A 24,886-nucleotide genomic window follows, 5' to 3' on the forward strand; every position below is an offset into this window, starting at 1 on the left:
CAACTCCTATGAATGTAATCCACAATTCTATTGAGGGATTATGACTGTCAAACATGTTTCTCAGTCAACTTTTTAAGAAGCAGTCATTCAGGCTGGGTGGGGTGACTCAGGCCTGTAATCCTAGGTCTTTGGGAGGTGGAAGCTGGAGGATTGTTTGAGGCCAGGAGTGTGAGACCCACCTGGGCAACGTGTTTTCAAGTGTGGCTCTGAATGAATTATGACTTTGCTAGCTCCTCTTAAGTAGAAATGCTGGATGCGGTAGCACATTCCTGTAGACTCAGCTCTTGGGAGGCTGAGGCAGGAGAATTGCTTGAACCTGGGAGTTCAAAGTTGCAGTGAGCTATAATTGTGTCATTGTACTCCAGCCTGGGTAACAGAGCGAGACCCTGCCTATTAAAAAAAAAAAAAAAGGGTACAGTGGCTCATTCCTGTAATCCTAGCACTTTGGGAGGCCAAGGTGGGTGGGTCACTTGAGGTCAGGAGTTCAAGACCAGCCTGGGCAACATGGTGAAACCCCATCACTACAAAAAATAGAAAAATTAGCGGGTATGTGTGGTGGCATGTGCCTGTAGTCTCTGCTGTTTGAGAGGCTCTGTTTGGAGAATTAATTGAGCCAGGGAGTTCAGGGCTGTAGTGAGTGGTGATCATGCTACTGCACTCTAGCCTTGGCAACAGAACGAGAGACCCTGTCTCAAAAAGAAAAAAAAATTAGTCATTCATACTTCAAGAGTTTTGAAATTTGTAGTGAATTAAAGTATGAGATGGAAAATGTGACCGCAGGCTGGGTCTGGTATCAGGGTGTTATGGTTGTTGCAAGGGTGCTTTGGGTAAGTGCAAAGAATCTCCAAAGGGAAGAAGAATTTTGTTTGGCTAGTAGGTGCAGGTGCTTACTCATATCAGTAAGAATCTAATTAAATTCTGTGTGTCAACATTATATTTCCCTCTGTTCTAAGATGATAATGTTTTCCAGATAGCTAGTCATATACTGGGACTATAGTTAGTCATATATACTAGATAGGTATGGGAGCAGTGTTTGTAAGAAGTTCATCTGGGTATTTTTAAATGGATACATAAATCTTCCTTTGTTCTTCATAGGGTTTCTTTCGGAGAAGTATTCAACAAAACATCCAGTACAAGAAGTGCCTGAAGAATGAAAACTGTTCTATAATGAGAATGAATAGGAACAGATGTCAGCAATGTCGCTTCAAAAAGTGTCTCTCTGTTGGAATGTCAAGAGATGGTATGTTCCCAGTTTAAAGAATATTCCTTAAGTGGAACTTGGCTTTTATTTCTCAGCATGAACTAAAACTATGAGCCAGTTACAAAGGACCCTCTTGTGTTTGAGGTGAAGCAGAATTTCAGAAAACACATTTTGTTGCCTTATAGGACACCAAATTCATTAAAGTCAAATTTTAGCATTATCCCAGAAACAGTTTTTGGCTAAACTTTTGTTGTTGCTTCTTCTAAAAAGAGCCTTTTTTTTTTTTTTTTTTTTTCTGTGCAGTTTGATTACTTTTTATTTTTTCCTAAAAACAATGGCGTTTAAAAACATTTTTTATATGGCCAGGAATGGTGGCTCACGCCTGTAATACTAGCACTTCGGGAGGTTGATGTGTGTGGATCACTTTAGGTCAGGAGTTTGAGACCAGCCATGGTGAAACCCTATCTCTTCTAAAAATACACACACACACACACACACGCACGCCAGATGTGGTGGCACACCACCTGTAATTTCAGTTATTTGGGAGGCTAAGGCAGGAGAATAGCTTGAAGCCAGGAGGTTGAGGTTGCAGTGAGTCAAGATTGTGCCACTGTACTCTAGCCTGGGTGACACACTGAGACTCAGTCTAAAAAAAATTTTTTTTAAATTTAACATATATATGTTTTTCTTTTAACCAGAAGCCCAAACCTCACTATTGTTTTTCTTGGTATAGGAATCATTGGCTCTTTTTGATTTCTTAGCATTGCTAAGGAACTCATTTCTTCTTACATGAATCCTCTCTCTTTCTTAGCTCTGAGATGATAGTGTGCTTTTGGGGCACAGATTCTGAACACATGGAAAGGAATGTAAAATTGAAAGGAGCATTAGGGTCTGGAGTGGAGGTGGCTGCTCACTTCTGGTGTGATCTATTCTCATGCAAAATAAAAGTTGGGAGTAATTTGTGGGACTATAAGTATTACCTGTGGATGACATTGTTGGAAGATTGGACACTTGTGTTATGCTTATTCATTTTTGGATTTTTTGTTGTTGTTGTTTTCAGTAACATAACAGAGGTATGAGGTTTTCCAAGGGACCAGTAGGGTGATTTAAGAATTGTTAAAAATGGGCTGGGCAGGGTGGCTCATGCCTGTAATCCTAGCACTTCGGCAGGTGGAGGTGGGTGGATTACTTGAGGTCAGGAATTTGAGACCAGCCTGGCCAACATGGTGAAACCTTGTCTTTACTAAAAAGACAAAAAGCAGCCAGACATGGTGGCTCAATTCTGTAGTCCCAGCTACTTGGGAGGCTGAGGCAGGAGAACCGTTTGAACCCAGGAGGCAGAGGTTGCAGTGAGCAAAGGTGACGCCACTGCACTCTAGCCTGGGTGACAGAGCAACACTGTCTCAAAAAAAGGATTGTTAAAAATGGACTTCATGTTTATCTAGGGAAGGGCCATTTAAGCAATTCCTTAGGTTACTCTAGTACCTTACTGATATAGACATGGAGTATTGCAATAAGGAGTTTTTCTTTTTCTTTTTTTTTTTTTTTTTTTAGACGGAGTTTCACTCTTGTTACCCAGGCTGGTGTGCAATGGCGTGCTCACTGCAACCTCCACCTCCTGGGTTCAGGCGATTCTTCTGCCTCAGCCTCCTGAGTAGCTGGGATTACAGGCACGTGCCACCACGCCCAGCTAATTTTTTGTATTTTTAGTAGAGACGGGGTTTCACCATGTTGACCAGGATGGTCTCAATCTCTTGACCTCGTGATCCACCCACCTCGGCCTCCCAAAGTGCTGGGATTACAGGCGCGAGCCACCGCGCCTGGCCTTCTTTTTTTTTAATTGAGATGGAGTCTCGCTCTGTTGACAGGCTGGAGTGCAGCGGTGCCTTTGCAGCACCCTACTTAGTTCAAGTGATTCTCATGCCTCAGCCTCCTGAGTAGCTGGGGTTACAGGCATGTACCATCACACCCAGCTAATTTTTGTATTTTTAGTGCAGACAGGGTTTCACCATATTGACCAAGCTGGCCTCAAATTCCTGACCTCAAGTGATCCACCCACCTCGGCCTCCCAAAGTGCTGGGATTACAGGTGTGAGCCACCATGCCTGGCCACGAGTTTCTGGAATAACAAGTTTCAGCAATTGATGTTTTGTTTTTTTCAGCTGCCTGAAAATTTTTTTATAGTGCTAAAAGTACTAGTGCTATAAAAATAGTTGATGGATATTGTGATTGCCCTAAGTGAATAAAACTGACAATCATTTGTGAAGGGAGAAGTAAAGTATCAAACATGATTAAATTGTTTGTTTTTGGTAGCAGTAATGTCAGAGGCTATGATTAGATTAATAAAGCTTTCTGGGCAAGTATATTGAATTTTTATTATCTCTGTATAAATACTAGACTAGAAAAAAGCTTTTCTTTCTTTCATGGATAGGATTATTGGAGACAGGACACCTTCTACGACCAGCTTCTAAAATAATAGAGGATGACTTACCTCATTTTTACTTATTTCCCTGATTTTAATTAAAATCTACCAAGTTTATTTTTCAGTAAGTGCATTTCTACTGATTGTGGAATTTTTTTTTTTTTTTAAAGAGGCTGGAAAATAAGACAGCAGATAATTTAATAGTTAGATCTTGAGAGTAAGATTACAAAAATGAATTGGCAAGGGCCAGATGTTCAGGGAATGATTGTACCTACCATCTATTAATAGTAAAGGATGTGTGTGGCTGAATCTCACATGCCTTCTTGAGAACAGTCCTCCGCTTTGTTAGTAAGGAGCATGTAGTAATACTGGTCTGCTTCAAACTACTTTTCATTAGCTAATCTCTCCTCCCTTCCCCCCCCCCCTCCTTTTGAGATGGAGTCTTGCTCTGTCACCCAAGCTAAAGTGCTTTGGTACCATCTCACGTCACTGCAACCTCCACCTCCCGGGTACAAGCAGTTCTCCTTTCTAAGCCTCCTGACTGGCTGGGACTACAGGCACCCACCACCATGCCTGGCTAATTTTTGTAGTTTTAGTAGAGATAGAATTTCACTATGTTGGCCTCAACACCTGACCTCAGTTGATCCACACCTGCCTTGGCTTCCCAGAGTGCTGGGATTACAGGCATGAGCCACTGCACCTGTCTGAATTTCCTATTTCTTTTCTTAGATTTTGCTCATGAAATACCTAGGAGATAGATTTGTTTAACTTTGTCTTGGGGGAAAATGTAAAATTTTCTTTCCCTCTGCTACTTCCTTTGGTGCATCAAGACCAGCAAGTTTAGAAGAATGTGGACCAGAGACATGTAGACACATTCTTTACATGTACGACTAGAGGCCATAGCTGTTGGATAATTTTGTGTTATTCTTTTATACAAAACAGGTCTTACTTAGAGTATAGATGTTAAATATCTTTTTCTTCAATAGCTGTTCGGTTTGGTCGTATTCCTAAGCGTGAAAAACAGAGGATGCTAATTGAAATGCAAAGTGCGATGAAGACCATGATGAACAGCCAGTTCAGTGGTCACTTGCAAAATGACACATTGGTAGAACATCATGAACAGACAGCCTTACCAGCCCAGGAACAGCTGCGACCCAAGCCCCAGCTGGAGCAAGAAAACATCAAAAGCTCTTCTCCTCCCTCTTCTGATTTTGCAAAGGAAGAAGTGATTGGCATGGTTACCAGAGCTCACAAGGATACCTTTATGTATAATCAAGAGCAGCGAGAAAACTCAGCAGAGAGCATGCAGCCCCAGAGAGGAGAACGGATTCCCAAGAACATGGAGCAATATAATTTAAATCATGACCATTGTGGCAATGGGCTTAGCAGTCATTTTCCCTGTAGTGAGAGCCAGCAGCATCTCAACGGACAGTTCAAAGGGAGGAACATAATGCATTACCCAAATGGGCATGCCATTTGTATTGCAAATGGACATTGTATGAACTTCTCCAATGCTTATACTCAAAGAGTATGTGATAGAGTTCCGATAGATGGATTTTCTCAGAATGAGAACAAGAATAGTTACCTGTGCAACACTGGAGGGAGAATGCATCTGGTATAGTGAAATCAACTTTTTGTTCATGTTGTATCAGGGAAAGCTTCGAAAGTTTTATTTGGGAGATATGCTAACTTGAGGGGATGGTCTTAGAAAACCTAAGAAATCCATAGAATCGATTTTGTACAGTATTTTAGGTCAAATAATTTTAATCAACATCATTTGATATGAATGACCTAATTTCACACCCAGCTAGGTACAAGCATGTGATTTGATTGATACTGTGATTGGGATTAGGATTTTATGTAAAATATGATTCATGCAGAATTTGTCCTTTAATTCTTGGAAATCCCTTTGAAAATGTAAGCATTCTGATTAATTAGTACCTTACTAGCTTTGGGATTTCCTCAAAGGGCTGAACTTTTCACTTGCCATAGTTAGAAATTCTTTGATTTCTATAGAAAGATTTTTTTTTAACCATTATTCTGCAAAAAGGTCTTTGGATATAGAACATAGATGTTTTATGGTTTGATAAATTCAGGAGTATTTTAATTTCATAGGCTAGTTTCTAAGGATTTTCTCAGACTTCATCTTATGAGATGAATTAATGTTGGTCATATCATTCAAGTTTTTCCATCAAATACGACATTCTACATGAAAGTACAGTGTTCATATTCAGCCAAAATTTCATCAAAAACAGTGCCACACCATTTCCAGTTTAAACCCTAAGGTTGATAGTGCTTGGTGTTTTCTACTGACAGGTAATTAAAGTCTTCTTTTTCATTTTCAAAATAGTTGACTCTACTTCAGTCTTCATTAAATTTTTTGTTGTCCCTTTCAAGTATTTGATTCTGTGAACCTTTTGTTAGGCTAAGTAGTTGCCTTTTTTTTTTTTTTTTTTTTTTTGAGACAGTCTCGCTGTGTTGCCCAGGCTGGAGTGCAGTGGCACGACCTCAGCTCATTGCAACCTCCGTCTCTTGGGTTCAAGAAATTCTCGTGCCTCAGCCTCCCATGTAGTTGGGATTATAGGTGTGTGCCACCATGCCTGGCTAATTTTTGTATTTTCAGTAGAGATGAGTTTTGCCATGTTGGCCAGTCTGGTCTTGAACTCCTGGTTTTCAAGTGATTCGCCTGCCTCGGCCTTCCAAAGTGCTGGGATTATAGGCATGAGCCATCACATCTGGCCAAATGGCTGCTTTCATGAAGGTAAAATCTGTAGGCATTTAGGTTCTCATTTCATGATATTCTCCATGGTTTTATAATCATCCCAATTCCTAGGTTTTGTATGGATTTAGTGAAAATTTATTTTCCTTTTTCTTTTTAGTCTTTTTTTCTTTGGGGCTAAGTAGCTAGGATTTAGTGAAAATATGAAGGCCGATTTTACTAATAGAACATACAGAGGGTGTTTCATCATCTCTTTGGTGTTTTTATAACTTCTTGGCTTCCTGTTTTCCCTCACTCAATCCTCATTTAGAAGGTGCACCTGTATCTGCAGTTTTTGTTTCCTAATTGAACAAGCAGAAGTCAGTGATCACACCACTGTTTTTGAAATAAATGGGCAGTGACTTTTTTTTTTTTTTTTTTTTTTTTTTTTTTGAGATGCGGTCTTGCTCTGTCGCCCAGGCTGGAGTGTGGTAGTGTGATCTCAGCTCACTGCAACCCCTGCCTCCTGGGTTCAAGTGATTCTTCAGCCTCAGCCTCTTGAATAGCCGGGACTACAGGTGCCGCCACCGCTCCCAGCTAATTTTTTTTATTATTATTAGAGACGGGGTTTCACCCTCTTGACCAGGCTGATCTCAAACTCCTGACCTTGTGATCCACCTGCCTCGGCCTCCCAAAGCGTTGGGATTACAGGCGTAAGCCTCCTTGCCCAGCCAGGCAGTGACCTTTTTAACAAAATGAGGCACCTCACTATGTTTTTCTCTTGGAAATTACAACATTGTAATTCTGCCTGTTTAGAAATAAGGGAGTTTTGAAATACTAACTAAATGTGAATTTGGGTCTAGGCCTGTGACTTCTAGCTGTGTGGGACAAATCACTGAACCTCTCAGAGTCTCATTTTCCCACCTAAGAAATTAAAATTATAATCTGCCATGAATAACAGGTTGAGAATCAGACAAATTTGTGTGAATTTGTTTGAAAAATCGTAAAACACCATATACTAGCAGAAGGTGGCAAAAGTGTTACAAAATAAACTCTGAAAGCTGCAACAGGTGTTCTAAATACTTGTTATAGATGGTGTTTTTGCTTAGGCTATGTTTTTTATGATAAAAAAATTACTATTTATATTATATTAGATCAGAGGCTTTCTACAGTGTGGTGGGCAGCAAATGGATAAAGTACTAATATCTCAGTAGATTTTACTTGTGTTTTGGGGGTTAAATTTATTTTGGGGTTTCTGATAATTGAGATGCTGCTTTTGACGTTTCTTTACCACCTGTTAGTATTTAAGAGTGTTTCTGTTTTGTGCATACTAGGTTTGTCCAATGAGTAAGTCTCCATATGTGGATCCTCATAAATCGGGGCATGAAATCTGGGAAGAGTTTTCGATGAGCTTCACTCCAGCAGTGAAAGAAGTGGTGGAATTTGCAAAGCGTATTCCTGGTTTCAGAGATCTCTCTCAGCATGACCAGGTCAACCTTTTAAAGGCTGGGACTTTTGAGGTAGGTTTTATTTATCCTAATATTGATGCAGGAAGAACATGTAGTATTTTATTTTCATGGATGTTTTAATTCTTTTTTTTTTTGCCTTTTTTTTTTTTTTTTTGGAGATAGAATCTTGCTCTATCACCCAGGCTGGAGTGCAGTGGTGCAATCATGGCTCACTGCAACCTCCGCTTCCTGGGCTCAAGCATTTTCCAGCTTCAGCTTCCTGAGTAACTGGGACTACAGGTGTGAGCTACCATGCCTGGCTAGTTTTTTTTTTGTAGAAACAGAGTTTTGCCATGTTTCTCAGGCTGGTCTCAAACTCCTGAGCTCAAAGCAGTCTACCCACCTTGGTTTCCTAAAGTGCTGGGGTTACAGGTGTGAGCCACTGTGCCTGGCAGATGTTTTCATTCTTTTTTTCTTTCTTTCTTTCTTTCTTTTTTTGAGACAGAGTCTCACTCTGTCTCTCAAGTGCGATCTTGGCTCTCTGCAACCTCCGCCTCCCGAGTTCAGACCATTCTCCTACCTCAGCCTCCCGAGTAGCTGGGACCACAGGTGTGTGCCACAACACCTGGCTAACTTTTTGTATTTTTAGTAGTGACGGGGTTTCACTGTGTTCGCCAGGATGGTCTCGATCTCCTGAACTTGTCATCTGTCTGCCTCGGCCTCCTGCAGTGCTGGGATTACAGGCGTTTGCCACTGTGCCTGGCTGTTTTCATTCTTTCCTAAGTCAGTATTTATAGTCCAGAGTTTGAATCTAATCAACAAAATAATCATCTCAGGATTTTGGGAAGAGACTTGGTAAATCCAGAATTATTTAGGATTTTATATTTTTTATTATTTAGGATTTGAAATATAGGTATTCTGTATTTCTAGCATATGAACTCCTAAGTTCTGGTACTGCTTTCAGATGTGGACTTAACAAGTTTCTGCATCGTTAGACACCTTCTGAGAGCCTAGCCTAGCATTTACTATATTTGATACAGAATAAGAAGGGCAAATAGAATGTGGTTTTTGGTTTTTTGAGGGACTGTAGAATATTTTGGGGATATATCAGGTATTTCTTATGTGCCACCTCAGATCCTCCTTGCTTCAGGATCCTTGGCTGTTCCAGCTTCTGTTACAACGTTGTGTCCTGCCTGGGCTTGGGGTAGTCTCTACTGCATAACTTAGAGAAGTGCCTCTCGTGGTCCTTAGTTGGGTGTCTTTCACTTTCTGTCTGCCCCAGGGCTTCCCGTTTGATGCTGAGGTATGAAGCGCCTTGGGACCTAATTAAGGATAACTGAGATTGGGGTGGTGAGAGGAAGTTGATGTTTGATGGGCCAAATCTTTGAACCTTTGATCGATAGGAGAAGTGAGCCGGGGTTATATTTTCACTTATTCTCACTGGATTTAGTATAATGGAGGGAGTAAGATAACTAAGCAATATAATTGTTAACTGACTTAACTTGGATGTCAATTATTACATGGTGCTTAGAACACTTACTGTGATAGTTTTCTTTGTGGATAGTCTCTTTGGGTTATGGTTTCTTGAAGTAGTTCAGTTAGACTTCATCTACTTCCTTTACCCTGGCTGCGTTTGATGTTTTGAAGTACTGCTGCATTGGAATTTTGCTCTTTTTACTTGAGGCATAGAGAGGCCATGTGGAATACTTGGCAGCCTAAAGAGTTTTTTTAATGCCTTTGGCCAGGGCCCAGTTTTAATCTTATTGGCATTATTTCTTGCTCTAATTTTATATTTGTATTTCAGAATCTTTGTTAATAGAGTGTCAGAGTATCACAGGACTCAAGTATTTTGCCATTGGTGGCTAGAATTTTTTTTTGATGTTCTTCTTGGAGTATTTATGGCTTTGGTAGAGAATTTGTCTTAAGAAAGTGGTTGTAGGACTGGGTATGGTGGCTCATGTTTGTAATCCAAGCACTTTGGGAGGCCAAGGCAGGTGGATGACATGAGTCCAGGGGTTCGAGACCAGCCTGGACAACATGTGAAATCCTTTCTCTACAAAAAATACAAAAATTAGCTGGGTGTGGTGGTATGCATCTGTATTCCCAGCTATTCAGGAGGCCGAGGTGGGAAGGATCACTTGAGCCTGGGAGGTTGAGGTTTCAGTAAGATGTGATGGCACCACTGTACTCCAGCGTGGGCAACAGAGCAAGACACTGTCTCAATAAATAAATGGGCTGGGCACACTGGCTCATGCCTGTAATTCCAGCACTTTGGGAGGCTGAGGTGGGTAGATAACCTGAGGTCAGGAGTTTGAGACCAGCCTGGCCAACATGGTGAAACCCCATCTCTACTGAAAACAAAACTTTAGCTGGGCATAGTGGTGTGCACCTGTAATTCAAGCCAGTCGGGAGGCTGAGGCGAGAGAATCGCTTGAACCCAGGAGGCAGAGGTTGCAGTGAGCCAAGATTTTGCCACTGCATTCAAGCCTAGGCGACAGGAAGAAAACTCCATCTTAAAAAACCTAAAATGCAATTAAAAAAAAAAGATATAAGAATAATAATAAAATAAAGGAATGAATGAGTGAATGAAAGAAATAAAGTGGTTTTGGGTAAAAATAAACCCTGTTTTTCTTTTATAACTTTCTTTTATATGTGGGATGTTTCATAACTGACCTGAATACTAAAAATTATTTTTTAGTATTGCTGTTAAACTTCTCCAAATACATTTAAGTCTTTTTCTTTTTCCAGGTTTTAATGGTACGGTTTGCATCATTATTTGATGCAAAGGAACGTACTGTCACCTTTTTAAGTGGAAAGAAATACAGCGTGGATGATTTACACTCAATGGGAGCAGGGGATCTGCTAAACTCTATGTTTGAATTTAGTGAGAAGCTGAATGCCCTCCAGCTTAGTGATGAAGAGATGAGTTTGTTTACAGCCGTTGTCCTGGTATCTGCAGGTAAGCAAGCTGATTCAGAATTGTGCCACACCAGCGTATAGTGATCAACTGGGGAGAAAGTGGCAGTTAACTAGGTTCCAGAAAGTTACATAAAGGGAATAAGGCCTTGAGGAAGATGCTAAATTGTATGATCCTGCTATTTTTGTGTAACTAATTTTTTCATTATGACAATACATGTCAAAGTGCTACAGGAATAAAATAATGCTTACATCTGGGCCTTGCATTTACCTCTGTTAGTCTTTAGCTTTTTGTTCATAATTACTTTTGTGAGTCTAAATCTTTATTTCCTGGATTTTTTAGAACATTGTGTATCTCTGGGTAGGTAGTTCTAATATGACTTTCTTTTTTTTTTTTTGAGACGGAGTTTCACTCTTGTTACCCAGGCTGGAGTGCAATGGCGCGATCTCAGCTCACCGCAACCTCTGCCTCCTGGGTTCAGGCAATTCTCCTGCCTCAACCTCCTCAGTAGCTGGGATTACAGGCACGCGCCACCATGCCCAACTAATGTTTTTGTGTTTTTAGTAGAGACGGGGTTTCACCATGTTGACCAGGATGGTCTCGATCTCTTGACCTCGTGATCCACCCGCCTTGGCCTCCCAAAGTGCTGGGATTACAGGCTTGAGCCACCGCGCCCGGCCACTTTCATTTTTTATTCAAATAAAATGTGGCTTACTTGAAAACATTCAAAGTATCAAGGTATTAGTATGGTTTGTTGCAGAGAAATATGAATTAGTTATAAACTTTAGTCCAGCTCTGCCATTGAATTTTTTGTGTAGCTTGGGTGAAAAGTAACTTTACTCTTTTGGGTCTTGGATTCCTTCCTCGTCCTGTCAAAGGAAGGGGTTGTACCCTGTGAACCCAGTGTGGTGTCTGGTATGGAAGAGCTACTCAGTCACTGTTTGACTGAGTGAGCAAGATTTTTGAGTTTTTAGTGTTTATATGAGTCATTTATGATGTTTCCCAGTTTCCCTGCCGTCTCACGTTTAGTTATTTCTGACCTAAAGTGTTTCAATTCAGACAGTATCTATTAAGGCAGAGATTGTTACTCCCAGTAACAAATTGGAAATTGAGACACTTTCCAGCGGACATCTAAGTGCCAGCTGTTTTTAGATATCATTTTATAACATATGTTGGGAGTTTTTTAGTATTTGGTTATGACTTTGTTTCTCATTTGCTTCCTACTGTGTAAAGGGCACTGAGGCATTGTCAGAGTTATAAGATACGGCCTCTGATGATGTGGCTTAACTATGAATTAGTAGCTCTTTAAAGAGAACAAGTTCTTTGTATAATTTTAATGACCTGTACCTCAGTGGAGCAAATAAAGACATGCCATTTGGAAGCATAATTTGGCTACCTTTTCTGACTAGCTCTACCTGGGTAACTAAAAATGCATTTATATCACACCTGTAATTCCAGCACTTGGGGAAGCTGAGGTGGGCAGATCACAAGGTCAGGAGATTGAGACCATCCTGGCCAACATGGTGAAACCCCGTCGTCTCTACTAAAAATACAAAAATTAGCTAGGCATGGTGGCACGCACCTGTGGTTCCAGCCACTCTTGGGAGGCTGAGGCGGAAGAATCGCTTAAACCCAGGAGGCGGAGGTTGCAGTGAGCCGAGATTGCGCCACTGCACTCCAGCCTGGCGACAGAGCAAGACTCCGTCTCAAGGGAAAAAAAAATGCATTTATGATGTGGGAGTAGTGTGAAAGGAATATGTCAATAAGGGATACCTGTTTTATTGCTGACTTACGGTGCTGCTTGCATTGTATCTATCATTTACAGAATCTCTTGATAAGTAATTAGTATTGTTGACATTAGATTAATAAATTGATTATTTTGAAACAAAAGGTATTTCTTGTTAAATTATCTCATGATTATGCCTTACCTGTTAGATGCTCAGGGGGAGATGGAGACAAAAAGCTTTAAGGCACAAGCTTGCTAAGTGTTTTCATTCTATTTGGAGAGATGGGAACTACACAAAGTGCTTTACGCTACTAAACTGTGTAGTTCTGACTGAGGTCAGTTGGAGTTACAGAAAGGAAGATGAAATCATCTTGGAAGGCTCTGGGGAAGAATAGAAGTGGAGCTGGAATTGGAAGGTTGAATTATTAGGCTTTCCCAATGAGGAAAAGATGGGAAAGCATGGGAGAGTACAAGATAGGGCCAGGGAAGGTCAGGTGGCCAAAGCCTGCAGTGTACTTCAAGGAGGAAGGGGGACAAAAGCCTTCAGAGTTGGGAGCACCAGGTTATGGACTAACAGCTATGAGAACTAAGCCAGAGAGGTTTTAACCAAAATATGGAGCAGAAGAAAGTCTGTGGGCCTTCTTAAGTAGGGGAGTGATCCGGTTGAACAAAGTGATGTTTAACATTAATACTGTATTTTTATTGTGGTGGGTGGATTAGACAGGTAAGTCATTAGTGATAGAGAGTCAGGTTGAGAAGCTTTTGAAATGACATTAGGTATGAGGCAGAGGGGTGAACTCTCCTAAATTAAATGAGGGAGGGGAGATGAAGTGGAAGGGCCAACATCCCAGAGGTAGTTCAGAGAAAGAAATGACAGCAAAGGGGTGAAGGGAAACGCTCTATGCCAGGAACCTTGGTATTTCATTTATATTTTCTCTAGGAAATGATTTTTAGTTTGATTTAATCTGTTTTTGAAAAAACCTTTTTTTTTTTCCTGATTATAAGTTTAATATGGATTTTTGAAAATGTAGAAAATATTAAGATGGAAAAAAAAGGTTACAATATCACTACCAGAAAAGATCACTATTAACATTGGGAGTCTTTATTCATTTACCTATCCATCTATCCATTTACCTTTTGATTTATATAGGATATATTTTAAAAATTGAAATATTAAGTGGGAACAGCTGACTGTAAAAGAATACAGTACATTCTTATTTTTGTTATATCACTATATGAACATATACAAGTACACATACATGAAGTTTCATGTCAAATTTTAATCTTTGCCACTTAAAAATTACCAGCTGGTTTTAAAGCAGTATCTAGGCAGGAAAATGAAATTCAAAAGCTACAGAAGAGTTTAAAATGAAAAGTTTCTGCTTCTTTCTTCTACTCCCAGTCTTATTCCTCAGAAAACTAGATTTCTTAACATCCTTCTTTTTAATTTTCTGGTTGTTGACCATCCAGCTCTGAATACATGCTTATATCTTCATTACTCTTTTTTTTTCTTTTTGAGATGGAGTCTTACTCTGTCGTCTAGGCTGGAGTTCAGTGGAGTGATCTCAGCTCACTGCAACCTCTGCCTCCCAAGTAGCTGGGATTACAGGTGCCTGCCATCATGCCCAGCTAATTTTTGTATTTTTAGTAGAGATGGGGTTTCGCCATTGTTGGTCAGGCTGGTCTTGAACTCCTGACCTCAGGTGATCTATCCACCTCTCCCTCCCAGTGTTGGGATTACAGGTGTGAGCTGCTGCGCCCAGCCTATACCTCTTTCTATTTAGTATAACTTGTAAATAAAAGAATCCTTACTTTTCCCTCTCAATTTTTTAGGTTTTATTTTTAAATTTACTTTAATGGTTTTATTTGTAATTTTAATATACTCACATTTTTTGACCTTTACTTATACATAATTTCTTTTGGATGGTTCAGAGAGAACCTCTTGTTTTGGGTTGTCAGAAGAAATGCTAGTTAATTTCTGTATCTCATTATATAATTTTATCCTCATAGCAGATCTAGTGTGAGCTAGTTCTCAGTTACACAGACAAGGGATTTGAGGAACGGAGGGGTTAAGTAATTTACCCAATGTCCATTTTTAATTAAGCAAGTATTTGAACTCCCATTAGTCTGGCTTCAAAGCCTTTCCTTTATACTGGTTGTTAACAGAATAGCTCTAGCTGCTAAGGGGGGGAAAAATCTCAAACACGATGTCTGCCTGTGAGATTGGAAGAATCCTGAAATAATGGAAAGGGAATTATAACTAGAAGGTAAGTTTCTTTTCAGGTTGTTTAAAGTGACAGCAATTAACTTCCAGTTGAAGATTAAGGACCGACATCCAGTTGTGAGGTCAAGGCTTATTTACATAGAGATTTCAGCTGTCTTCATAGAGATTTTTTTTCTTTTTTTTTTTGAGACGGGGTTTCACCATGTTAGTCAGACTGGTCTCGAACTCCTGACCTCAGGTAATCCACCCACCTAGGCCTCCCAAAGTGCTGGGATTACAGGCGTGAGCCACTGCGCCCGGCCTTCATAGAGATTTTTGTAGAAGGTATTTGTTTTTCATCCTATAGGAAATGAAAATAAATAGAATATTTGGTAAGGAGTACAGGCTTGGGAGTGCAATGAAGAACCAGCTAAGGAAATAGAAGATAGATGTGTCATAAATTAAACTCTGCAGTACTAGTGTAGCATTTAGTATACCATTTAGAAGATGAATTTCCACTTCAATATGTGTACTCTTAACATTATAGTCTCCAGAATTTGTGCATAGGTTTCAACCAGATTTGTACGTAGGTTCTTTGGCCTTGAAATCTTAAAAACCATGGTTTTAGCCGGGCGCGGTGGCTCACGCCTGTAATCCCAGCACTTTGGGAGGCCGAGGCGAGTGGATCACGAGGTCAAGAGATCAAGACCATGGCCGGGCGCGGTGGCTCAAGCCTGTAATCCCAGCACTTTGGGAGGCCGAGGCGGGTGGATCACGAGGTCAAGAGATCAAGACCATCCTGGTCAACACGGTGAAACCCCGTCTCTACTAAAAATACAAAAAATTAGCCGGGCATGGTGGTGCGTGCCTGTAATCCCAGCTACTCAGGAGGCTGAGGCAGGAGAATTGCCTGAACCCAGGAGGCGGAGGTTGCGGTGAGCCGAGATCGCGCCATTGCACTCCAGCCTGGGTAACAAGAGCGAAACTCCGTCTCAAAAAAAAAAACCAAAAAACCATGGTTTTAGAAATTGAGAGTTTAGAAAAATGTATTACAATCTATGTTTTTAGGTATAGGCATCCATTTCTCTGAAGTTCTGAGTTGTACAACGAAGCATAGGCCATCTAGACACAAAATAGCCACTGAAAGACCAAAGACTTAAAAAATTTTTTAAAGTTTTTGTGTGACTTCCTACACCTACTACTAATAATACTAGTTATTATTAATAACTACTACCAACCAACTACTAATAATACTAGTTCTCACTCAGATACCTTCCCCACTTACCAATTGTTTCTTTCTTTGCCCATCTAGATTATTTTGTTTGTGGGGATTACTGTGATTCTTTCTCAGTTTTCGGTATTATAAATTATTAATCGTATGATTGAAACCAGAGTCATGCATTGCTTAATGACATAAATATGTTCTGAGAAATGCGTTGTTAGGCAATTTTGTCATTGTGTGAACATCATCGAGTGTACTTACATAAACCTAGATGGTATATCCTACTACACACCTAGGTTTTATGGTGTAGCCTGTATTGTTCCTAGGCTATAAACCTGTACACCGTGTTACTGTGCTGAGTACTGTAGGCAGTGTGTAACACAATGATAAGTATTTGTGTATCTAAACATATCTAAGCAAAGAAAAGATAAGTAACAATAGGTATGAAGGATAAAAACTTTTACGCTTATGTAAAATAATGATAGAAAGTATGGTATAGTAAATACTTAAACCAGTAATGTAGTTGTTTACTATTACTGTTAGGTACTGTACACAGTTGTATGTGCTTAGACTGTTATATGACTGGCAGTGCAGTAGGTTTGCTTACCCCAGCATCACTACAAATGTGTTAGTTATGCGTTGTGCTATGATGTTGCAACAATAGCTACAATGTCACTAGGTGGTGATAGGAATTTTTCAGCAACACTATAATTTTATGGGACTACCCTTTTATATGTGGTTTGCCATTGACTGAAACGTTGTTATATGGCACGTGACTATTTTCTTCCATCAAAATGTAAGCTCCTTAAAGAAATTCTAGTTTTGAGGCCGGGCGCGGTGGCTCAAGCCTGTAATCCCAGCACTTTGGGAGGCCGAGGCGGGTGGATCACGAGGTCAAGAGATCGAGACCACCCTGGTCAACATGGTGAAACCCCATCTCTACTAAAAATACAAAAACTTAGCCGGGCATGGTGGTGCGTGCCTGTAATCCCAGCTACTCAGGAGGCTGAGGCAGGAGAATTGCCTGAACCCAGGAGGCGGAGGTTGCGGTGAGCCGAGATCGCGCCATTGCACTCCAGCCTGGGTAACATGAGTGAAACTCCGTCTCAAAAAGAAAAAAAAAGAAATTCTAGTTTTGTTCACTGCTGATTTCCAAGCACCTTAGAACAGTAATCAGCACACATGTATTTAATAAACATTTGGCAAATGATTTCATTAAGTGCAAGACTTTTTTTTTTCTTGTATTTTTAGTAGAGATGGGGTTTTGCCATGTTGGCCAGCCTAGTCTGGAACTTCTGACCTCAGGTGATCTAGCTGCCTCGGCCTCCCAGTGTGCTGGGATTACAGGTGTGAGCCACCACACCCTGCCCCAACATTCTGTTTTTTGAGACAGGGCCTTGCTCTGTCAGCCAGGCTGGAGTGCAGTGGAATGGTCATGCATCACTGCAGCCTGACTTGGGTTTAAGTGATCTTCCCACTTCAGTCACCCAAGTAAGCTGGGACTACAGGCATGTGCCACCATGCCCATTTAATTAAAAAACATTTTTTTTTTTGTAGAGAAAAATTCCCACTGTTGCCCAGGCTGGTCTCAAACTCCTAAGCTCAGGCAGTCCTCCTGCCTTGGCCTCCCAAAGTGCTGGAATTGCAGATGTGAGCCACCATGCCTGGCCTTGTTTTTTTCCCAGAAGCAATTGGCACATAGTTGTAATAATTTAAATTTTGTTAAATATAAGATAAACTTATTTTTATCATTTTTCTGCATTTAGAGTTAAACTTTTTTTTTTTTTACTCTTTACTATTAAATTTTTTTTTTAATTGCATTTTAGGTTTTGGAGTACATGTGAAGAACATGCAAGATTGTTGCATATGTACACACATGGCAGTGTGATTTGCTGCCTTCCTCCCCATCACCTACATCTGGCATTTCTCCCCATGTTATCTCTCCCCACCTCCCTGCCCCCCACTGTCCCTCCCCTGTTTCCCCCTTGTTCTAAGTGTTTGCAAATGACCTTTTTCAGCTACCGCTTATAATAGAAGACCTCCTCAGTATCCTTGTAAAAAAAATGAAAGAGTTTGAATGGCCAGAAGTTTTGCTCCCTTGTAGAAGTTAGAAGGTTTTTTCTTGTTAATTATAACCTTCAATTGGGCATTGAATATTTTTGTGTATTCCTGCCTACTGTTGTAAAGGGAGAAAAAAAAACCCTTGCTGATGAAAAAGACTATGGATGATCTACATAGGTTTGCCTAATTTTAAGATACTTTATTACAGGTTTACGCCAAATGACTGTTTATTAACATACTGTATGACAAATTTAATAAACACAACATGCTAAATGAAAGTGAATGCAGGGTAGCATGGCAGTAAAGTTGCATAGTGTATTAGTTACCTATTACTGCATAACAAATTGTGCCAAAATTCCATGCCTTACAAATGCAAACATTTATTTAATCTCACAGTTTTTAAGGGTTAAGATATGAATGAGGGATAGGATATGATACGTGCCTCTGACTCAGGGTTTCTTAGGAGGTTGTAGTTAAGTTGTGGACAGGGCTGTGTCTCATATGTAAGTCTAGGCCCACTTAAGAGGAGGAGATTGCACAAGGGTGTGAATACCAGGATGAGGGGATCATTGGAGGCCATTTTAGGGGCTGCCTACCACACATGATGATATACAATATACATATCTATTGAAAATATATACATTATTTTATTTTGCTAATTAGAAGCAATTGAAATCAGATGACATCTAATCTTAAAAAGTCATAACCTCTGTTTTTGTGAATAAAAATCCTTAAGCAGTAAAGAATTATGATTTATCAAATGTTTTATGTGATTTATATGCTTTATAATATAGTAACTAGCTAATGATTTGTCATTGAGATTTTGAGAAATTTGTCAATTAACTTTTGCCTTTATTCAAATGTATAAAACCTTGTTTTAAATGCATTAGTGACATTGATAAGCAAGAATTTTATTTATATTTAATGTTAATAATTTGTCCTCTCTTTCATATTTCCCTATTCCTGGTCTCTCTTAGATCGATCTGGAATAGAAAACGTCAATTCTGTGGAGGCTTTGCAGGAAACCCTCATTCGTGCACTAAGGACCTTAATAATGAAAAACCATCCAAATGAGGCCTCTATTTTTACAAAACTACTTCTAAAGTTGCCAGATCTTCGATCTTTAAACAACATGCACTCTGAGGAGCTCTTGGCCTTTAAAGTTCACCCTTAAGGCCTTTGTTTAAACATGAACTGATGGTAACTGTACATTTTGTGCTAAAATGCTTATTTATATGTGTATACCATATATGGAGATAGAAAAGACCTTTAAGACAATAAAAGATTGTAGGCTATCTCTGTAATCATGCAGTAGCTGTTTGGATTGAGAACTCTTCAGCCATGATTAGACGTTGACCGCATCTCCCTGATAGACCAATCAGCTGTGTCGCACTTAAACTGGAGAAGTTACACTGAAGTATAATCACACTGAATGTTAGACTTTTTCATCTGCCAAAACCAAAAACCATTTCGATCTCCCTGTGGTATAAATAGAACGCACAATCACAAGTGTATGAGGACTTAGAAATTAATCCTTTGTGGTAGGAGTTCCGTTGAACAATGGAAATCTTACTACTACCACAAGACTATTTGATCTGGTAATTGGAGACTCTGGGATTTAAGAGATCTCCATGTCTGTATTTTTACTCTACCACTGTTAAAGTGTGTGGTCCTGGGCAGTTTACTTGCTTGTGGAAAATGAGAATTGGTAGTGTCCCCAATGCCCCACCTCACAGAGTACTAAAAAATGTCTTTAAAGCATATTTACCTCTTGGGAGATAGGCACTATGTAAATAAAGTAAAATTTTTGTTGTTATAATTATTCACAATAATATTCTTTTCTTATTTCTAAGCCTTTCTGGGAAATCATTTCACAGTCCGCACCAACCATATTATTCAGGGTTCCTGCATATGTGTGGGGTATCCTACTGATACACACATATTCAAAGTCTATGGGTACAACAAATACATAGTACATGTACATAATATGTATGTGAATATAGTTAAATATATTTCTTCACAATATTTTAAACTGTGAAGAACTTTATCATACAGTAAACTTAAAACAAGAGGTGTCAAAAGACCCAAAATTAGGTGCATTTTACCTGTTGATGATGGCATAACCATTGCTTTAAAATGTTTAGACAGTAGAATATTGAATTTATGCTCTATTTTTGTTTATTTAACCAACACTTAATGTAAAAGTGCAACAGGCAATTGAGTCCAAATTTCGACAACAGAAAAACCATTTATTTTAGAGTTCATCTTTGGCAAAACCTTTGGTTCAGAGTACTAGTTTAAAAGTTGATGAATATTCTTACCTTGTGCTGAAAAAGGTTGCATTTGCTGTCCCTTATACACATGCTGCAGCTTGATGTTAAAGAATTTTTATTCTTTCTGGAGAACTAATTAATGTTTAAAGAAACTGTTTAATATGATGGCATGTGTGTGTGTGCGCGTGTGTATATGTTCTGAGTCCACTTTTTTTCCCCTGAACACTACAGGGATTTTGTCATTAGATTTAATTTATAATTTGAAAAATCATCTAGTGTGTGACCTACAGGCTTAGAAATGGTATAGTCAAAGACATTTCATCCACATTTCTAATAGTGGACTTTATTAAATAGATAAGATCAGCATCTGTTTGTGATAGTAGGAGAAATAGCCAAAGTTGAGGATTTTATGTATGTTTTTCTGTTTCCCTGGAAAATAGCAATTAATTGGATTTTTTTTGCTAAAGATTGCCTTCTATATAATGTTTGGATTATATAAAATTACAAAAATTATAAGAGCCCGCTTTACTAAGCCTGTTACTTTCATGACGTGTGAGCAGAATGCCTTATTTTGTAATCTTGTTTAACTTGTTGCTACTGGGACTTGATTTACTGTGGCACTAGTTAAGTAAGTTAAAAAAAAGTTAAATCCTCTCATTATTAAAGAGGAAAGGGGATGGTGATGTCTGTAATACAATGTAAACCATAATTGTGATTTACCTTAAGTAGGTATAACTCTTATGGGATATACAGTACAGTTTTTGTGAATCTTTACATGATAGCATTATCTTTTTATAATTTTTTTTTTCCGAAGATAAATGCATAGTTTTGTTCTATGGGGGATAGAAACAGCTTTTTGAAGTAATATTGAAAACCTCAAAGATCATGTTGATTCTTAATTTTTGCCTTTTGCATAAGCCTCTTTATAATATGTATCTTTAAAACAATTAAGTCTTTAGGAATGTGTAACCAGAACTATGTTAGTATTGCTTATAAAACTTTAGTTAGGTTCAATATATACATATATACATCTCTGTATAGGTATATAGATTTGCATTTTGTCTTGTAAAATTTTATTTGAATAAATTCTTCCTGTAGGTAATGGGAAACAAAATTAATAGTTCAGATGTCACTCATAGCATTTCTATATTTGAAAGTAGCCCAATATGAAACTTCTGATTCTAAAATTAAACCAGCAGCCTATTACAAGCACATTCTTTGAGTCATTGGTTATAAACTTACTAAATGCAGAGAAGGCAGCCAATTTAGGAAACTTCTGAGTTGGTGGGACACTGTTGATTGATAATGTACTGTATGAATTAAGTGACGCTTTAACTTTGATTTTACATTTTAAAGTTAAAATGTGGGCATTATGTCAGCAAACTTAAGGGCATTATGTCAGCAAGCTAAAACATTTTTTTTTCCTGTGCTTTTAATGTATCTCTTTACATGATCTGAGAGAGGATTCAAGTTGTTAGAAATAGCTGAGGGGAAAGGGGGGAACATCTTGAGATGAAGCGTGTCCTTATGGTGATGGTGTAATTACAGATTAAAAAATTGGAAGGAAATTTCAGTGGATTAAGTGTACAGCTTTCATATCTACATTTCAAGAAATTACCATTGTAACTTGATAAGAGATGATTTATTTTACATAAACATCATTGCAAAGCAAGGTGTAGCAGCTCAGCTAGATTTATTACTGTGCACGAGAGTAAATACCTATCTCAATTATTCTTTTTCTTTTCCAATATAAAGTTTGCTGAATGTACAAGAAGAGTTTATCACTTAGGATATAGAATTTTTTTAGGGGTTGGGGGGAGGGCATCTATCAGGAAACTTACCTATAAGCAAAGATTGATATGATTCGATCCAAAAGATAAAACTTGAAGCCACTCTGGAACTAACATGGAAAAATTAAATGGCTATTGTTAAAAAAAAATGGTAGAAATACATTGTTGATGGGATATGAGTTGTTTATTTTCTACAAGCTGTAATTGATGAGGACATTGATAATATCTTCATGTTTCTGAGAAGTAATCTGTATGTGGGGGGGAGGGGATAATAAATATTTCTAACCAAGTGTGGTGTTTGGTGTCTAATCTACCTTGCCTTTTTGGTAAAACTATAACCCACTGCAAGTTATCTTTTCCCTGAGCACATAGCAGGATCTTATATGGAAACCTCTGATTCAGCATGGGGAAATAAACGTGTGTGTGTCACACACACAAACACACACAAAGCTTAAAAAAAAGATTTTAGAGTTTAGCGATTCTGGCAAGGACTGTTGCCATTGTATGTATGTATGTATGTATGTATGTATGTATGTTATGTATTTAAGATGGAGTTTCGCTCTGATTGCCCAGGCTAAAGTGGAGTGCAGTGGCATGATCTTAGCTCACTGCAACCTCTGCCTCCTGGGTTCAAGTGATTCTCCTGCCTCAGTCTCTCGAGTAGCTGGGACGTACAGGCACGTGCCACCATGCCCGGCTAATTTTGTATTTTTAGTAGAGACGAGTTTCTCCATGTTGGTCAGGCTGGTCTTGAACTCCCAACCTCAGGTGATGCGCCTGCCTCAGCCTCTCAAAGTGCTGGGATTACAGGCTTGAGCCCCTGTGCCCAGCTGACTATTGCTATTTTTTATAATGCCAACTGAATAATGGTTCATTGTGTCTAATAAGCTAGTCTTTCTAGGAAGGAGTTGTAAGAGAGGAATGGGTTACTTGATACCACCAAGAATCACCCTTGGCCATGAATGGGGTAGGGCACCTCAGCAAGACTACTGGCCCCTTTCCCTCTCCTGTCAGTTGTACCCATGCTGGCAAAATTAAGATAGCTACTTAAATCTGCATTGTCTGCAGTAATACTGTTATATGATCTTGGGGTGTCGCATTTGTAGCCGGAAACCTGTGGCTGGTGGCACCTTTGCCGGAGTTTTGCTCGGGCCCACTGAACTTGTTCCACCCACTTGGCTTGGCAGACAACTCACTCTACTGGCTTGGATCCCATGCCTCCAAGGGAGACTGAGTCAGCTGTGGACCAGCGAGGGGTATGTAAGTGTGGCATCCAGCTACTGCACAGACACCAGGTGGGCAACTCCGGGTGCCGGCACAGGCGCTGGCTCTCTGGGGGGCTGCACCTGGACCAGGTGCACCATAAGCAGCTTTCCAAGCTGGCGCCAGGGAATGCAGTGGTGCCTGGGAGCCTGAAGATACCAAATCACAGCCTTGGTTTGGGGAGCTCCCAGGTGTGGGGTCCCTGAAGGGCTGCAGCTTTTCTCTCCTCCCACAATGTGGTGAGCAAGGGGCATGTTTCAATCCTGTTTGTGTTACAACTTTTAGCTTTGCCATTCAGTGGGTCCCAAGTTCTTGTCCTGCAACCAGGATGAATGAGGGTATGCAGACAAGTGGAGGGTAACATGAAGAGGAGCTTTGTTGAGCGATAGAATAGCTCAGAGGGCACCCACAGTGGGCAGCTCCTTTTGGCAGCCAGGGTGTCTCAGTGAATGTTTAGGCCTAGCAGACAGGAGAACCTGGAGTGGCAAGCCCCCTGCTGCAGGCAGGTCGTCTTACTGTCTCTGTAGCTCTCAGCAAAAGGGAGGCCCTAGAGTGGCTGGCTCCTCTCTGCCGGCGGATTGGCCCGTCCTCTCTGCAGCTCTCAGGAGAGAAGGTAGTTCCTCTCTACAGCTGGTCGTCCCTTTGTTTCACGATCCTCTCAGTAGAGAGGAGGCTCTGGAGTGGGTACGTCCTCCCTGCAGCTGGTCATCCCTACCTCTCTGCCCAGGGCTGATTGAGCTCAGGGATTTTAAGGGCCTCAGAGAGGAGGAGGTGCGTGCTGATTGGTCCATGGCGGCCGTGGGTGGGCCTGGAAAAGGCACCACGAGTTCCCACTCTGGGTCCACAGAGCTGGCAGCTCAGTCCCCAGCGAGGCCCTCTGTGGCCTGAGTATGGGGCCTTACTGAGGACCAACCTCCTTCCACCCAGGGACCTATCTCTTGCAGCTGTTCAAGACCCGCAGGCTCAGCCCGAACTTTGCTCCAAGGTTGGAATGGGTGCTGACAGCAGGGAGAAGCCAGGCAGTGGGAGCAGGCACTTCTGAGCCTGTGAGGGTGGGGGTAGGGGTGGGGCCTTCCTCGTGCCCCCAAGATTGCAGGGTGATTGAGCCCCAGAGGCTGAGGCTACAGTGAGCTGAGATCGCACCACCACACTCCAGTTTGGGCAACAGAGGGAGACTCTGCCTCAAAAAAAACCCCCCAAAGCCAAAAATAACAGTGCAGGGATGTTAGGGCGGCTACAGCTGCACCCAGGAGGGTGGGCCTCGCACCAGCTTTATGGAGCATGCAGCCCTGGAGGTACCTCCTGCTGCAGCTGGGGTGATGCAGCCATGGGCCGTCTGGAGCAGCTTCTGCCGAAAATATCCACTATGTTTCTGTGGATATTAATTGATGTTAGGTGGGAAAAATGGGCTCCTTGGTCAAATAAATTTGGAAATGCTGGGTTAAACAAGGTTATTGAGACGTCTCCATGTTAGTCCTGTTCTCCAGTGAGAAGTGTGCGTTGTGAATCCTTTAAGGAAAGGTTTAATGGGATGCCATTTTCATTAAACTTTCTCCCCTAAGTAACTCTTTTGCCCTTTTTTTTTTTTTTTTTTTTTTTTTTTTTTAATGTGCTGAGCACTTGTTGGGACTTCTGGGAGGGGAGCTTTTTGGGGAAATAGGCT

The 24,886-nt window shown here is 40.3% G+C and overlaps 1 protein-coding gene across 1 annotated transcript in view; it reads left to right on the forward strand.

Annotated features, from left to right (window-relative positions):
- Window positions 1-22,250, forward strand: part of NR1D2 (nuclear receptor subfamily 1 group D member 2) — a 35,133-nt gene extending 12,883 nt beyond the window's left edge. Inside the window, exons 4-8 of the mRNA XM_032267805.1 lie at window positions 1,096-1,240; window positions 4,609-5,237; window positions 7,655-7,840; window positions 10,517-10,727; window positions 18,875-22,250. Of these exons, the coding sequence (XP_032123696.1) occupies window positions 1,096-1,240; window positions 4,609-5,237; window positions 7,655-7,840; window positions 10,517-10,727; window positions 18,875-19,071 (1,368 nt within the window). The 3' untranslated portion in view covers window positions 19,072-22,250. The remainder of the gene's footprint in view (window positions 1-1,095; window positions 1,241-4,608; window positions 5,238-7,654; window positions 7,841-10,516; window positions 10,728-18,874) is intronic.
- Window positions 22,251-24,886: the final 2,636 nt, after the last annotated feature.

Source organism: Sapajus apella, unplaced genomic scaffold (genome assembly GCF_009761245.1).
Source record: "Sapajus apella isolate SASKATOON/1434 unplaced genomic scaffold, GSC_monkey_1.0 scaffold4, whole genome shotgun sequence".
NCBI lineage: Eukaryota > Metazoa > Chordata > Mammalia > Primates > Cebidae > Sapajus > Sapajus apella.